General features: G+C 38.0%; 2 protein-coding genes across 3 annotated transcripts; both read left to right on the forward strand.

Annotated features, from left to right (window-relative positions):
* The first annotated feature begins 35 nt into the window (after window positions 1–35).
* Window positions 36–12030, forward strand: LOC116308378 (uncharacterized). Of its 2 annotated transcripts, none has more exons than XM_031718784.2 (14): window positions 36–231; window positions 414–472; window positions 2368–2450; window positions 2574–2646; window positions 2895–2977; window positions 3573–3608; window positions 5028–5337; window positions 5800–8852; window positions 9027–9113; window positions 9326–9372; window positions 9581–9662; window positions 10374–10549; window positions 10748–10838; window positions 11194–12030. In XM_031718784.2, exons 1-14 carry the CDS (start codon window positions 202–204, stop codon window positions 11262–11264), a joined length of 4281 nt encoding a protein of 1426 aa, XP_031574644.2. In that variant the 5' UTR covers window positions 36–201; the 3' UTR covers window positions 11265–12030. The 2 variants fall into 2 exon arrangements, with proteins under 2 accessions (XP_031574644.2, XP_088886877.1); XM_089030751.1 differs by having other exon boundaries at window positions 9329–9372.
* A 353-nt stretch (window positions 12031–12383) lies between these two features.
* Window positions 12384–16914, forward strand: LOC116308368 (BTB/POZ domain-containing protein 19). The gene is made up of 8 exons (XM_031718774.2): window positions 12384–12618; window positions 12719–12787; window positions 13486–13651; window positions 13750–13803; window positions 14129–14188; window positions 14637–14837; window positions 15845–15970; window positions 16062–16914. Exons 1-8 carry the CDS (start codon window positions 12512–12514, stop codon window positions 16173–16175), a joined length of 897 nt encoding a protein of 298 aa, XP_031574634.2. The 5' UTR covers window positions 12384–12511; the 3' UTR covers window positions 16176–16914.
* The last annotated feature ends 76 nt before the right edge of the window (window positions 16915–16990 follow it).

The raw sequence follows: 16990 nt of genomic DNA on the forward strand, positions 1-16990 counted from the left end.
CAATGGATGATGGGATAGCCTTCAAATGAGCGCGAAAATCTGAACGGTAAAAAATTCAAAACAGGGGACCTGATTATATCTACAAATTATTAGTTATTATAAACTGTAGCTCATAATTTTCAAAGTTTTATAGCTTATGTATGTTAGTGTTAGCTAATTTAAGGGGAAATAGGGTGTTTATGACAAGAAAAGTTGGTTAAAATGGCGTCGACTGTGAAAGGCTATGCACAGGTGAGAACTAAAGATCAGACATTTTATTTGTATTTTCTTGAATTATTTGCACTAAAATCTAATTCTTAAGAAGGTCTAAAGCTAGATTTAGTAAGAATGTGGTTAATGAAGGCTATAGGGACAAGTAGGAACGCGATCCCGTTGAATGTTTAGTTAAAGATGAAGTTTTGTTTGTGTTGCAGTCAGCGAATGTTGCTGCAGCAAGCCCTGCGAATGGAGAACAAAAAGTCTACATCGGAAGGTAAATAATCGTGAAATATTATCTGTAGCTCGAGAAAGATTTATAAAACAGCTGATCTGTACAAACCGAGAATAACACCATCTCATATCCATTATTAACTGCTGTTGTCTTGTTTTGTACGTCTGTGTATTGTGGTTTTTCATGTGACGTCACGCTGTAGATAATTTGTTTGATATACAAAAATGTATTCTTTCAATAAAGTTAGTCACCTGAAAAGCTATAAAGCTGACGCTGACAAGGATTATAGGTAGATTCATTTTACACGTTCAACCGCTTGATAACTGTTCATGGACTTGCGAATCTTTTACCGGTTACAGTCTCACCTCTTCTGAGCATCATCGAGCTGCAGTTTGTATTAAAAAAGCTTTGTATATATATGCTTTTTTGATATGAAAAGTTTCCCATGATGCTCAGTGATCTCGGCTTTCTAGGTTTTTGGTGACTAAGTACTGTTTAATAAACAAGCAGGAGTGTTTTATCGGGTATAAAACACGAGGCACAGCCGAGTGGTTTTAGACCCAATAAGACACGATCTGTGAGTTTATTAAATGGCTTAGAAAACTCATGATGTATGTTCTCATATTGTACAGAATACTTTACGAAATGAACCAAGTTTGATAGAGAAAATCCAAGTTAAAGTTTATGCAAATGAAGACGAATCTATATCAGATATAAAGTCACCTTCATGGTTATGATTTCTATTGTGTTTTCTTCATGAATTAATAATGAGTTTTCTAACTTTATTGAAATAAGTGTATACAAAGTTGTCATACGAATATTGGTAAAACTGAAAATTTTCAAGAAGATTACACGTAAAATATTATTATTGGTTTTTTTTAAAACATTAAAGTTATTAATCAAAACATTAATAGTCCCCTTCACAGTTCCCTGCGCCATCTTGAAAGGTAGCCGTGCCTTTGCATCGAAGCGAGACGAACGGTGAGCTTGCAATGATAGAGACATGTGAATAATTGTCCAAGGTGTTAAAAAAAAGGTTTCTATTATTGCAAACTGACCGTTCGTCTCGCTTTGATGCAAAGGCATAGCTACCTTTCAAGATGGCACAGGGAACTGTGAAGGGACTATTGCCTGTGAACATACTGTGCATGTACTGTATGTCTTTGTAAATTGTGTAAGGTTCGAAAATTTGTGCATTATCTAAGTTATTGACAATGACTCTTTTACTGATAAGACGAAAAATTAAAATGTTTTGATAGTATAATGTCACAGAGAAAAACCTCATTACAATATATATTATTACAATATTAATAATAATCTGTGAGTTAGCTGTGCCCGGGGGGTACTCCCATATATAGACTATACGGGGATGATCTGCTGAACAGGGTATGGTTTTGATTAGAGCTTCTTGTCATAAACAGGGTATGCAATTTCACTTAAGTTCCAAGTTCTTCCTGAGTTTCCTGTCATATTCAGGGTTTCTACTTTCGTATAATTGACCAAAACTGGTTATTATGGTCGTAAAAAAATGATACGCGAGATGACATGATAATTGAAATGGGAACTCAGTGCAATTAATTATATCTTTTGTCATAAACAGGGTCTACGAATTTGGGGTTTTTTGTCATAAACAGGGTACTCCTTTCAGAATCCCAGCAGAACACCCCTACCCAAATTCTGGCGGAGTACCCCTCCTGGGCTGTGCCCTGACTTTGGTCAGCCCACGAGTTGTTTCAGGGTGCGACCTGTGAGTTAGGCATGCCCTAACTTTGATCAGCCCAGAGGTTGTTTCAAGCCCTAATAAGGTTAATTTGAAAGTTAGGCTCAACCAATAAAGTATCACATGAGGATTTACACATGGTATGATCTACATTATAGATCAAAGATTGATCAGAATATTCAGAATATTTGTTTTTAATATTTTCATGTTCATGTAGACGTACTGGAGCTGTAATTAAGATAAATGCCAGAAAAGATAGTCATGGTTTTGAGCGCATCGAAGACTACTTTCCTGACTCTGGTAAGTTCCCTGACTCATTTGGTTTAGTTGTTTTCTATTTAGTAACTCCATATTTATGTAACCCATTCCTCAACGAGCTCTCAGTACTTTTAAACTGAAAAACTTCCCTTTTTTCATTCTTAGAGAGTGAAGATGAAAACAAATCCTTATATGATGCAAAGCCAGTGAAACTGAAGCCAAATCAATACATTGGAAGGTCAGTGACATTTAACGAATAAAAGCCATAGGAGTCAATGCTTAGAAGGATAGTAGGTAGTAAAGAAATATGAGTACACTATAGGATTGTCACTAGCTAATCAGGGAACTTGGAAAAAATTCTGAAAAAATTTAATGCTTTTCATAAAACTTAAAATTTCATAAAAAGCTAATTTTGCTCTCAGACTGCAATTAGACTGGTATTCCTGTATTTTTGATGATACTGAGGTGAATGTTACCATTTTGCAGACGTACAGGTGCTTTGATAGAGATCAATGCTCGTAAGGACAGCCATGGGTTTGAACTCATAGAGGACTACTTTCCAGACTCAAGTATGTACATGTACACATAGTATCCAGAGCTTAAACCTACATTGTACACCTAGTAAGCTAGATTAGTGTTATAATGGATATCATGCCACTGGTGAATTTTGAACCTCATTTGCATAAAATACTAACAGTGTCCATCCCAACTTCAAAATAATATGGTTTTGCTAGGGCTTGTAGAACTTTTAAGTCAGAAAAACACCTAAAAAATTTTGAAAATGCCCAGAAGCCAAAGGCTTAATTGCAATAGACCTTCTCGGCTAGAATGTAAAGCTTTCCCATTGCATACCACATGTCATTTCCTTGAGAATAAGATGCTTTGTTTGAGTTCTATCCTTATTTCTGTGTCTTATCATTTACAACTGAACACAACCGTTAAACAAAGAAATGATACTGTAGGGAATGACACGTTGTCTGAAGTGGGAAAGTATTACTCCTGAGCCAAGGAGGTCTATTAGCTTTATTTTATGAAAATTTGTTTGGGTGGCCTTGTTTGGTATAGAGTCACACTATAATATTATATTTAAATAAATTTAAAAATATTTTTTTGTCTTGTCTTTGCTTAGATTTATTCATCTTTTGTTATTCTTTGTCATTTTAGTTAGAGAGAGCGATGTCAGCACAGTTTCTAACAAAGGTGAGTTATAAAACTGGAAACTCACGCTTAAATATGCTTTGTGATAATAGTTCAAAAATTGGGTTCCCTGTGGTGCTTGATATACATACTTTGTTTCGTACGGTGGCCCACAAGTCTCACGGCAAAACAAAAACTCACGGCAAAACAAACTAAACTCACGGCAAAACAAACTAAACTCACGGCAAAACAAACTAAACTCACGGCAAAACAAACTAAACTCACGGCAAAAGGCAATAAATTCACGGCAAAATAAACTTAATTCACGGCAGAATAAAGAAAGCCACGGCAGAATAAACTAAACTCACGGCAGAATAAAGAAAGCCACGGCAGAACAAAGAAAGCCACGGCAGAATACAATAAAGGTTGTGGTGGGCAACGACGTATTGGGTTCCCTGTTGATTTTTTTACCGCGAGCAATTTGTCAGGGGTTTTGATGTTGTAAATACAAATGGCGTCTGGTTAAATACTCATGTAAATTTACAGTGCAAAGTTTATCAATTTATCATAACCTTTAAAAGACTTTAGACTTCAATATTGACCCTGAAACAATAAGAACGCTTTATGATTATTCCAAAACAAAAAGTTTCAATGATAAGAACCTAAGCTTGACAAGAAATAATTAAAAATAAATGCATGTAATGAAATGAATGGTTTTAGGAGATATTTTTGAAGAGAAAAATCGGTTCAAGGTTTGTCATCGCCGGGTATGTGATTTCAAGCCGATCGGTTGTTTGGATGCTCGATGTTCTAGCTCAATCAATCGCGTTTGAATAAAGTTATCAAATGAAATATCCACCACTTAGCACCATTTTGAGGCGCGCAAGTAACAGCTCTTATGGTCAAAGGCCACCTTTCCTCATTTAGTTCTCGGATGTTTTGGCAGTCAGGAAACAAAACAATCCTTCGTTCGCGAGGGTTGCCAGTGAAGTATTGTGGCCCCCAACTAGTTAATTGAAAGTATACACAGTGTAGATATAGGAAATCCCCAACTACAAGAAAATCCACACCAAACCGGTGAGACAGATTTGACATTCATAATACTTTCTTGCCAGGAGATGTTCACACAACGACAGTCAAATGCAAATGAAGCAAAATGAAACCTTTAACCCACAATGCTTCACGCGACTTGATCACCCTCCTCTGATTCTGCCGTGGCTTTCTTTATTCTGCCGTGAGTTTAGTTTATTTTGCCGTGGCTTTCTTTATTCTGCCGTGAATTAAGTTTATTTTGCCGTGAATTTATTGCCTTTTGCCGTGAGTTTAGTTTGTTTTGCCGTGAGTTTAGTTTGTTTTGCCGTGAGTTTAGTTTGTTTTGCCGTGAGTTTAGTTTGTTTTGCCGTGAGTTTTTGTTTTGCCGTGAGACTTGTGGGCCACCGTAGTTTCGTTTTTAATGAGGTTGATATTTGACGTTTGTTTCAGATTTAAAAAATGATAGCAAGTTGTCCACCTCTGTGAAAACATCAGAACTAAATGAAAAGAGCCAGGAAGAAGGCCCAGAAAATAATGAAAACATGTCACAGTTGCTTGAACCTGTAAAGAACTCTCCATTGTCCTGCCACTCAAAGGAGAATAACGATATCGTTACACCAGAAGAAAGAGAAATAGACATCTCTTCGAACTCAACAGGCACAGCAATTAAAAACAGTGTGGCATCAACTGAGCCTACACCACAGTTCTTTGGCTCCAAGAAAAGATTGTTCCCTTCTGCTGAGATTGCGGACACCACAAGGTAGGTTGTCATACTCTCATCTTTATCTTTTACAGCTGTTTTTAGCAGTTGTCTTTATCATCTTGTTTCACCCAAAATTGAACCAAAACAGTACAGTAGCTGTTGGTTACTGGATTCATAGCTATCAAATAATGTGCACAATATCTAATGTGCACGAGTTGATAAAAAAAAAAGCAGTGATATCTATAATCTCCATGTTGGCCAGACATTCGGCCAGTTCATTGTTTTTTAAGGACTTAAAAAGTCCTTCAATTGTAATAATCGTAGCATTTGCTGTCAATGAAAATAGGATAAAAGAATTATACTTGACTTTAATTTAAAAACTAAAAACTACTGTCGTCTGATGTAACCATTATTTCTGTAGTAACACTGCTATTAAACTATTAAAAGGCTTTTATTCATTCTTTTTTTCTAACAAAAATTTATGCAATTTTTTTCTAACTGTTAAGTTATCTTTTTTAGGGAGAAAATTATCGAAGCAGAAGAGGATATTGATATAGTTGGTGTAAGTGATGAAGAAGAAGAGGAAACAAATGCACGATGCAGGCAAAAAGAAAAGGCAGTTCCCAAAACAACAACAGAAGATGATTATGATGATGATGATATTGATGTCCTGGATGTAGATGGTGGCGACACACCCTGCGTAACCTTTAATCATGACAAATCTAAAGGTTCAAAGAGCAAAGGTGGTGTGCAGGAAGACGAAGCAGCCACTGGTGCAAAAACCAAAGATGACACTGTGATTGTGGATATAGAAGATGACAGTACCTTCGTGACTTTGGGTAATAAATCCAAGATATCAATGCTCAAAAGCATGTCTCATGATGACTTGGTTCTAGATAATGAAGAAAGCTATCAGATGGATGAAAGCGTTGTCCTGGAAGGGACAAAACACAAAGCTATGTCACCAGACTTTGGTTCTGTGTCCAGCCATGCTTCAAAGAACAATGGGACGGAGAATGATGTAACAGAAGACATGGTAAAACCCAAGGGAAGACAAACCAGGAGATCTAAGAAACCAGTCACAAGGAAAAGTAGCAAAGAACAAGAGCAAGAAGAAGATGCGGAGAATCAGGATGACAAGTCTGTTGATCACCAAGCAGACGATAACACAACTGTGAACCCTGTAGAAAAAAAAGCTATAGGGAGATCTAAGAAATCTGTATCGAATAAAAGCTTAAAGGAAAAGCAAGAAGAGAGTCAGGAAAATGTTGCTCTTAATTTAACCAGTGCAAACCAGACAAATGGGGAGAATATGGAAAATGCCAACTCTGTTAAGAAAGCTACAAGAAAATCTAAGAGATCAGTGCAAAATAAAAGTATGAAGGAAAAGATAAAAGTAGAAAATCTGAAAGATATTTCTGTCAATTTAAACAGTCTAGATCAGACAAAGGAGGATAACACGACTCATGCCAACTCTGTTAAGAAAGCCACAAGGAAGTCCAAGAGGTCAGCGCCAAATAAAAGTATGACGGAAAAAGAAAACGGAGAGAATCAGAAAGATATTTCTGTCAATTTAACTAATCTAAATCAGACAAAGGAAGAGGACACGGTTCATGAAAGCCCTGCGGAGAAGGCCACGAGAAAGTCCAAGAGATCAGTGCAAAACAAAAGCATTAAAGAAAAACAGCAGGAAGAAAAAGAAAGCACTGAAGAAAATCCAGCGGAGACCAAATCAGGTGATGAAAACATCATGAAGAAGGAAGCAAGAAGAAAATCTACCAGGACAAGCCAGAAAGAACAAGACAGTAAGAATGCAGCAGACGCTGTTGAACCGGAGGGCGAAGAAAGAATCATGACCAGGAGAGCAAGGATGTTGAATGCATCGAACCATGCGAGTATAACAAACACTAGCCTTAATGATAAATCCTTCAACAAGAAGAATGGTAAAAAGACTTCTACACCTGGAAGACGGTCTACACGGTCCAAGATGAACAAGAGCATGGCTTCAGATAAAAGTGCCATCTCCGGGGAATCAAGGAGTGAGAAAAATATAAACGAAATCACGAGTATGGGTGTGGTAGAAGAAGATGTTTCTAATGATGAGATTCAAGGTGTAGATGGTGGAAACACAAGTGTTGCATTGGGAATGGAAGATCATGTGTTTTGCGATGCAGAATATGAAGCTAATGACACCGACTTACATGACCCCCAAGGAGAAGATGGATGCTTCGATACCCTGAAAGATCGGTTAAGTAAGGGGCGGTCGTCAACAAGGAACGAGTCGCAAGTGAGCGACAACGCATCTAAAACTGTAAGAGAGGAGGTGCAAGAGGCAGATAGCTTTGACGTCGAAGAAAATGGTGGCAATGATGATGATGTTGATGGTGATGATGAACAAGAGTCGCAACAAGAGATTAGCAAAAAACCTACAAAAACCAGCAAGAAAGTTAAAGGAAGGAAAGCGGGGAACAAAGGGGCTGCTTGGAGGGCAATGCTTAACAACCAGGGTAGTGACTCAAACCATGATGATGATGATGAACATCATGATAATGATGATGATAACCATGATGATGATAAGGAAGACGATAAGAACCAAGATGACGATAAAAACAATTCAAAAATAATTTCAAATAATGCGAAGACAAAGTCTAAAGACATGAAGGAAAACGTATCTTCCAGTAGCAGTTCAGACGGCGATAAAGATGGAGTCAATAAGAAAAAAACACCGCGAAAGCGAACAAAAAAATTAACAATGGCTCGCCGTTCTCGCCGAGGGAAATCCAGTGGAACAAATAAGACTACCGGAAGTGATGTCACAGATCAGGGAGGAACTGCTGATGAAGGTGACGATGGCTCTCAAGAAGATGAGAGCAGACTAAATAGTACGATAGCAGGTGGCCAAACTGTTGATAAAACCATAAATAAATCCTCAAAAAAGAGAACAAACCAGACAAGAATTGAATCGATGCATGTTGTAGACCCAAGCACGCCAGTTGTCTTTAATGGTAGTCCATACGTGTTGCCGCCTGGCTCAGTCAAGTCTATTTTAAAATCAAGCGTTCAAAGAACCCAGTCAGCTGATGCCAAAAAGCGTAGAGTAAGTATTGCTCCAAACGAAAAGGGCTCATCCTTCGGCGCAGATGATGATGATGGTGATGATGAAGGTGGGAAGTCAAGCTACCCTGGGCGTCGACGCAAGTCCTCGGTCAGTTTCGCCCCCACTCCATCATTTCGCATTACACCTGATGATTTCTCAACACCTGAGGAAAGTCCTGGTGAACTAGCAAGGCTGTCTTTCGTTACCAACTACAGTGGTTTCACGTCAGAAGACAATACCTTCACCCCAGGTGTCCTTGGCTCTGCTTCCCTCTCTTCCTCTGCCTCCTCCTCTCTTACCTCGATCTCTGACACCAGCAGCGTGAATGAATCCCAGGAGATTACGATCAACAACTCAAAGAGAAAACTAATAGATAAAGAGGATGATAGCGGTGTTAGACGTAGTAAGAGAACTAAGGTACCTCCTCTGGAATACTGGAAGAACGAAAGGATAAAATACGAAAGAAGACAATCTGGTGAGTCTATACACTGCCTTTAGATTGTTTATCATCTATGACGTCATTTCTGTTTGATATGACGTCATTGCCTTTCATTACGTCATACAGTCGCTATATTAAAGAATTCATGCTGTATTGGCTCACGGGAATTAAATTTGGACGCAAATATTATATTCCAATATATTTCTCTAGGCTGGTTCGTAAGCGGAATCGAAAAGGTACCAACTCCAAGCGTTCCCAAGCGAAAACCAAAGAAACCGAAAAAGGAGAAGAAACGAGGTACGGTGTCTGATCTTATTGGCCTTCCCGAGGTTGCGCGGAACTGGTAACGAGTAGGTTGTGCGCTGAATCTTGGGGTCCCTAAAACAGCCCATGACTCAGCGCAAGTTACGAGTTTTCCGCGCAACCTAGAGGCCAATACGATCATAGATCTCGCCACTTTAGTGGTCATCATTTAACAGATAGCAACAATCCTGCTTTTTTTTCTCTAGAAGCTATTGGAAAGGAGTCGTACGAAGAGGAAGCTAATGACTTCTATGTAAGTAAACGGTTCTTTGAGTTTGAAAAAATTCGCCGGGGATGAGGTGCGATGTAAGACCACGCCCCCTATTCGTGAAGTATGTCTGTTTACCCAGAACACCCTTAGTTTCGATGATAGAATCTTTTCAACCCGACACTTTTTAAAATTGCTGTAAACAACTTTTTGTATAACAACTTCTGCTAATTAAATATTGTTCTTGGAACAGGATGAACCTGCAGATATGGAAGAAGTAACGTATACCGCAGTACCAGTCGTAAACCCAGACACTGGGGAACAAGTTGAACTAGGTTAGTAACGAACGATATCTTCGGAACGGAAAAGAGCAGGGATTGGGAACTAGTTGGGAGCGCGGGACCTGGGGATACTGTTTCAGGGAAAGGGATATAAAACTCTTTGTGCAAACGATGTAAGACGATTTAATACAATATAGAGCAAATAACCTAACCCAGATAATAATAATAATAATAATAATAATAATAGTAATAAACTTTATTACCGTGTCAAAATATTTAGCTATAAAGCTAATTGAGGACACAACATAAATTAATAATTAAATTTTAAAATGTATAGCTAAAAAGAAATAAAAGAATGAATAATAATATAAAAAAGATAAATATCTAAATTAATACTGATAATAATAATGAAGTTCTATATTAGTATTCTAAATATTCTGAGCAGTCTATGGGTAAAAATTATCAAAATGTCGTAATAAAAACCAAGATGAAAAATATTATAAAATTTCTACGTATTGCATAGATATCTATTCTGGCAGTTAGAATTATCTGTACGTAAGTCCAGTTAATTGCAAAGTTCTTATTCATGACAGATTCCAATCGATCAGTAAGTAATTTTCTTAGACCCGCCTTCGCAAAGTCCGCCGCTGTGTAGCTCTACTTCCAATCTGTTTCCTAAAATACTTGTACGTCTGCGCAACCGGGCGCATGCGCGATTCGCATCGAATGAGGCAGGCCTAACTAAATCTTGTTTTCCTTTGACAGACCTTGTTCATACACAGGAAATGCTGAAATTCGTAAATACATCAGGAAAACCTGCCAAAGCCGAAGATGCCCTCATCATGGACAAGTTTATGTCACATAATCTCTTTGGGTCTGGCCAGATTGTACTGAGACCTGGAGCCGAGAAGGGCAAACAACATGTTAGAAATGATACCATGGTATGATCACATTATTATAGTGTTATTTTCAATAGATATATTTAATTGGGCGTAGAGATTCACCATTTCAGACCAAGTGAAATTCTACAGACCAAATGCCCTTGGGTATGTTTTCCCAATCGGGTTAAAAAACCTATGGCCAAGTTTAAGGCGAATTGTGAAATGATTTTTTTAATGGAATTTTTTTTTCTCTTGAAGGTTTTTCACGTTATGAGGGGTCGAGTGGAAGTAACGGTACACGAAACTACGATGTCATTACGAACTGGATCGACATTCTTTGTTCCAACAGGTACGAAACTTGTCGCTGTCACCACCACTTGAAACATCGTCCTCATCATCATCGTCCGTATCATTTCAGTCCCACTATTTCTATCGTAGTTATTATCTTGCAACATCATCATTATCAGCACCAACACTAGCATTTACCACAATCATCACTACCATTATCATTAATATCAACTCCATTTTCACTTGCATTATCACCATCATTTCTACGATCAACGCAAACACTAGTACCACCACCACACTTACCTTTCTACTTTTCATCATCGTCATCGTCACCATCACCACCATCATCATCAATAATTTGATAACACGAATCTAGTTTTGCTAACACTTTTCTTCTCCTTTCTCGATTTTTCTAGGAAACTGGTATAACATCAAAAATGTTCAGAATTCAGACGCAAGGCTCCTCTTTGTCCAGATAAAGGGCTAAACTAGTGTCAACAATTGAAATACTCAAGACCCGCCAAGAACTAGTCCACCTTGACATCATCACGACATCATACCAACATCATACCAACTGTACATATATAGAGATAGCTTACCCAAGAGATTTGATAGAAGTAGAGAGATCCTGTCAGTGGTGCCATGACCAGGGGCCATGCAGCCTTGAAAGTGCGGGCTGCGATCTGAAGATCCAGGCATTTGCGGCACCGAACATTCTGCGAGATCACTGGAGTGGATCATCACCATAGACCACTTGACGTTCGCAGAGAGAGATGTTTAAAAGGACTGCATCATGTAGTTGTATATAGTACTCTGGGTAAAAGTGTTTTCGCCTGATATGAAAAAATACGAAAACATAAAATTCGGACACACAGCTGTATTTGTCTTTCTGCGACTATCACACCCTCCAGACGTCTCAGTTTTTACAGTGCTTCTCAATAGCACGCGCAGAATCGTACAATTTGCCGAGCTATAGACCCCTTGCATGTGATGTCAAAGCAGCTGGATCTGGGAAACAAAACAAAAGAATTCCAATCTCCTGAGAATTGGAACCTATTATTTTGTCCTCCAGATTGAGCTGCATTCCAACATGCTGCAAGGGGTCTATACCACGTTGGGACTGAAATATCGGAGTCGCAGAAACCTAAATTAGTTTAAATTCGAAAAGAAACAAATATGTTTTTATGCTTTCTTAGCATGATATAAATGCATGATAGAAATATACGAGTTTTATTAAAACACCATTTAGTGTTCGTTATGTTTTGTTGTGTATTTTACATACAGCCTCTATTTACTGTATTAGAGCCTCTAGAGGAAGTATATATAGCTTTGATTTTGATGACAGCGCTAGGCTGCACAAGAAACCACAGTCGACTGGTTTTCCTCCCTCTGCAAAGCTCAAATTCAATGTACAAAATGAGAAAGCTGTGCCATGACTTTGAACAACCCAGTGGCTATTTCAGGGTATCCATAAAATTTGAAGTCAGCCTGTGTACGCATGTTTTCATTTAAAAAAATTATCTATGCATACGGCAGGTTATGGAAAATCAGTACGTAGCCGATAAGGAGAGGAAAAAACTTGAATGTTGGTTATCCTGTGGAATACTGACATAAGAAGACTGGAGATGACTAGTACCAGGTTTTCTTTCCGTAGCAACGAGTGCCAGGGACGCCTGATGTTAATCGTTCTTTGAGTTTACTTTTGCATCCTTGAGCTTAGAATCGTCCGTTTTTATGAGTTATAGCTTGGCTAAAACTATGGCAGAAGACAGGACAATACCAGGATGTCCCTGGGCATTTGCAGATGATATGAGAAGAATGATCGACAAGAAGGAGTATAGGTATCTCTGAAGTGATTCTTTGAAACCGAGTTTTGCAAAGTTTGTAGAAGCACAACTGACGACTATATATATTAGGTTATGTTATTATTTTGTCTTGTAGCGATGTGAAATTCATCGTGGGAACCAATAGGAGAGTTATCTATGCAAATAAATGCATCCTGGCAGCAAGGTAATTATAGAGTCCTTCAGAATCATTGGAATCAGCTGTGATATGGTGTGATTTTAGAAGCACAATATAAAAGCAAGCGCAAAATATTTGACATTCCTTCCACTCTAATCAAGCCAGCTACAATTTCAGAGCATGACTAATTGGTAGAAGTTAGGATTTCAGAGAAGGGTTTGTGGCTGCACCTGACTGGAGGGAAGCAGAGAAACCCACATCTTGCCATGAGGCTGCATACAATGATACACACTGCAATTTGTTTTCTTGGTATACTTATAGAATACCCTGCAAATCATTTGCACATACTTAATGACCATGACTTCTATTGTCATATGCCTTGTTCTACAAAGAGTTCCAACAACTGCATATCATTTGTGGGGTATTCTATAATTGCTCCGTTTTCTCTGCTTGCAATGCATTCTAGAGGTTGGTTTCATTGAATTGTTGGAATAAGAGGAATTTGCAGCATATATCATGTTCCACAACAACATCAGTAACATTGTCTCTCTTGGCAACAACAAGAAATGCAGCATTTTAAATATATATGTGTCCACCATTATGCATAGATAATGAACATTAAAATAATTTTTTTGCAACAAAATTTAAAATTGCATTGCCATTGAAGAAGAAAAATTCAACCTGTTTCTGTACTATTATTACCTGACACTTGTATTCCATTCCAACTCTTTATGTCACTCTTCAAGATGTGATGTTTTTAGAGCGATGCTCAGTGATGAAAGAAGCACACATGTAAGAACAAAGAATGTAGAACCAGACGTTCCACTTGTACTGGCCGATATCTCACCTGAAGTATTCATGTCTATTCTTGAGTTTCTCTACACTAACACTTGTACCCTTACTAGCAAAAATGTAAGTGATTACTATTAAATCTTTGATTTTATCTTAGCTTGATACTGTTTGGGGACACCTATTTTTAATAACCTGTTTGCTGTCTGTAATTTTTCAAGGTGATGGATATCATGGGATCAGCAATTGAATATGGACTAGAACAATTACAAAAGGTAAAATACCATGTTATACAGTATATGATCAATAGCTTTACTTATACCAAAACTGAACAAAGACTATCAGATAACAAAAGGATATTCCATTTGAAAAGTGGGCTTTACACTGTAGTCCATAAATCAAACACACCCTTGGGGCCTTCATGTGCATGGGGTTGGTGCATTTTCACACATGGGGACCCTGAAAACGTCTTGCCTGTACCATATTTTACGTAGAGAAATAAAGGAGATTTCATGAGATGAATAGCATTTCTTGCCCCTGAATAGTTTTTTGGTTTTTATATTATTGATTACTTGATTTAATCTGTGTTCACATTTTTAGATATGTGAACAATATATAGGAGAAACTTTATCTGTAAACACAGCAGCAGAAGCTCTTCAGGTATTGGTGTTATTTGATTGACAGTTGTCATGGTTGCTAATTAATCACTTGCTATCCCTGTCTGGTGGCCTAATACTAATGTAACAAATCACTCATGATTGTAAGCTGCACGGCTGCTAATAGTGCCTCAATATATGCAGCCTGTAAAGTCCTCCACTGGTCATAAATGTAAAGCATGTTGAAACAGTATATAAATGCGCTATATAATAACCTCCCATTATTATAATTATTAGCTGCTATTTTATGTTTATACTGTATATCAAGGGACAGCAATCGCACTCGCACATAATTAAGAAAAAATATCAAATAGAATCTAGAAAAAGATAGAGAATCCAAAAAGCAAGAAACACTTGGCTACAGCTTTTTCTACAGCTTCCATCATAAATACACATACACACATGCAAACTCGCTAAAAACAAGGTTTATATCTCCTATATTTCTCTCCTAGACTGCAGTGACATACAATCAAGAAGAGCTACAAGATAGGTGTATAGAATTCATTGAAGCACAAACAGTGGAGGTGTTCAAAACTAAAGGGTTTCATGAGCTGTCAGAAGAATCGTTGACCTTGCTGCTTGCGAGTGACAAGCTAAGAATGGATGAACTAGACCTCATTGGAGCTGTTAGAGAATGGGCTACTGTTAATGCTGTAAGACCTAGAGAGAATGAACGAGAACTAGTTTTAAAATGTGGGGTTTGAGAAGATTTTGTTGTGGATCAGAATGATGATGGTACATGACAGTCATGATGACAATGGCATTGGTGATGAGATAATGATTGTGATTGTGGTCATGATTGTGATGATAATAATGACAATGATCTTAATGTGGGTGATATTTATGAAGAGCATCGCGATGATGGGGATGGTGATGATGATGATGATGGATGATGATGATGATGAGGATGAGGATAATAATGGTGGTGATGATGGTGATGATAATGGTGATGGTGGGGATGATGATGATGAGGATGATAATGGTGGTGATGATGATGGTGGTGGATGATGAGGATGATAATGGTGGTGATGATGATAATGGTGGTGATGATGATGGTGGTGGTGATGATGATGATGGTGGTGATAATAGTGATGGTGGTGATGATGGTGGTGATGATGATGGTGATGATGATGGTGGTGGATGACGATGATGAGGATGATAATGGTGGTGATGATGATGATGGTGGTGATGATGATGGTGGTGGATGACGATGATGAGGATGATAATGGTGGTGATGATGATGGTGGTGGATGATGAGGATGATAATGGTGGTGATGATGATAATGGTGGTGATGATGATGGTGGTGATGATGATGATGGTGGTGATGATGGTGATGGTGGTGATGATGATGGTGGTGGATGACGATGATGAGGATGATAATGGTGGTGATGATGATGGTGGTGGATGACGATGATGAGGATGATAATGGTGGTGATGATGATGATGGTGGTGATGATGATGGTGGTGGATGATCATGATGAGGATGATAATGGTGGTGATGATGGTGATGATAATGGTGATGTTTATGATGGTGATGTTGTTGGGATGCATGATAAAAGGTTGATTACAATGACAAAACAACTGAAAGTGAAGCTGATATGACACAAAAGATAATAAAAATTTCAAAACATACTTTAAAAGTTCACATTTATATTTCAGGTTGTTTCTGGGAAAGCAGTGGCAGAAGTAGCCCATCCAGTCATTCATCACATACGGTTTGGCCTGCTGTCACCAGAAGAACTAGGACAAGTTGAACAGGACAATGAAAAAGATAGTCTTATACCAGTAAGTGAAAGACCAATCAGCCTCTTCAGCTTGGTGAATTCCTTTCCCATTCCTGACTACAAGTTATTGAAATGATAATTTATCATGTTAGGTTCGACAGCTCTCAGACGCCTGGAAATTCCACGCATTAATCAAATCACCCACTCACAGTGCAGCGATGCAAAAACCCAAGACCCGCATAGGAACGAGGCAACGGGATACATAGTACACCAAAACGAGTCTAAATAATATACTCTTAAATGAAGGAGTTAATATATGCTAGATACCCATGCTGGGCATGGCTAGATTTCTTAGAATCCTTTGAAGATGGACAAGAACTACATGTAATACGATGGCACAGGAAGCCCATCTCCACACATCTTCTACGACCCCGGCTCCAAACAACAGGAAAAGGACAAAAAGAAAATTATTAGTTTTCAGCCCCCATCACCTCACTATTCATTTCCTTCTGCCGCCTCTGCCCAAAACTTATACATGGTATATTTAGAAAGATTTTACTTTTTGAGCAAAAAAGTGTGAGCATTAGACAGTCATTCTATTGTTTTCTTTTCTTTTACTTTGACTGTTAATCACTAAATCTACAAGCTTTGTTTCACAGCCAGGTAAAGTAAATCTAACATTCAACCAAGTAGCATAGGTAATCTAATCTCAAAACCAAATTTTAAAAATTCTTCAATGACAAATATGGTGAAGTCCTATTTTTCTGCTATCAATCAATAAGCTACCCTTAGTCATGGGGTCACTCTTGACGTCATCAAGTCACTCATGAAGTCATTATGAGTGTCAATATTGTCCTAAAGTATATAAATATGGAGTGTTTTTTTGAATTTTATTTTCTATTCTTAGTGTAGAGTAGATAGGCGTTTGTTTTTTATTGTTCTTAGTTTTATCGCTAATCGTCTGAGTGCAAGTCCTCTAATAAAAGTAAGTTTCAGATGATAAAAGATGATAAAATATTGATTATGAAATGAGAGTAGTAGAGGCAGGAGACAGTGAAAGGAGAATAAAGGATGGATTAAG

The sequence above is a fragment of the Actinia tenebrosa genome, unplaced genomic scaffold (genome assembly GCF_029948245.1).
Source record: "Actinia tenebrosa isolate PJP-AT-01 unplaced genomic scaffold, QUT_ActTen_1.0 PGA_scaffold15__27_contigs__length_11533743, whole genome shotgun sequence".
Taxonomy (NCBI): Eukaryota; Metazoa; Cnidaria; class Anthozoa; order Actiniaria; family Actiniidae; genus Actinia; species Actinia tenebrosa.

Coding starts and splice junctions, on each gene's coding strand:
- LOC116308368 (XM_031718774.2), top strand. CDS start 12,512: ATGAGTTATAGCTTGGCTAAAACTATGGCAGAAGACAGGACAATACCA. Junction 12,788..13,485: donor AAATGCATCCTGGCAGCAAG/GTAATTATAGAG, acceptor TCACTCTTCAAG/ATGTGATGTTTTTAGAGCGA. Junction 13,804..14,128: donor GACTAGAACAATTACAAAAG/GTAAAATACCAT, acceptor TCACATTTTTAG/ATATGTGAACAATATATAGG.
- LOC116308378 (XM_031718784.2), top strand. CDS start 202: ATGGCGTCGACTGTGAAAGGCTATGCACAG. Junction 9,373..9,580: donor AGGAAGCTAATGACTTCTAT/GTAAGTAAACGG, acceptor TTCTTGGAACAG/GATGAACCTGCAGATATGGA. Junction 10,839..11,193: donor GACATTCTTTGTTCCAACAG/GTACGAAACTTG, acceptor CGATTTTTCTAG/GAAACTGGTATAACATCAAA.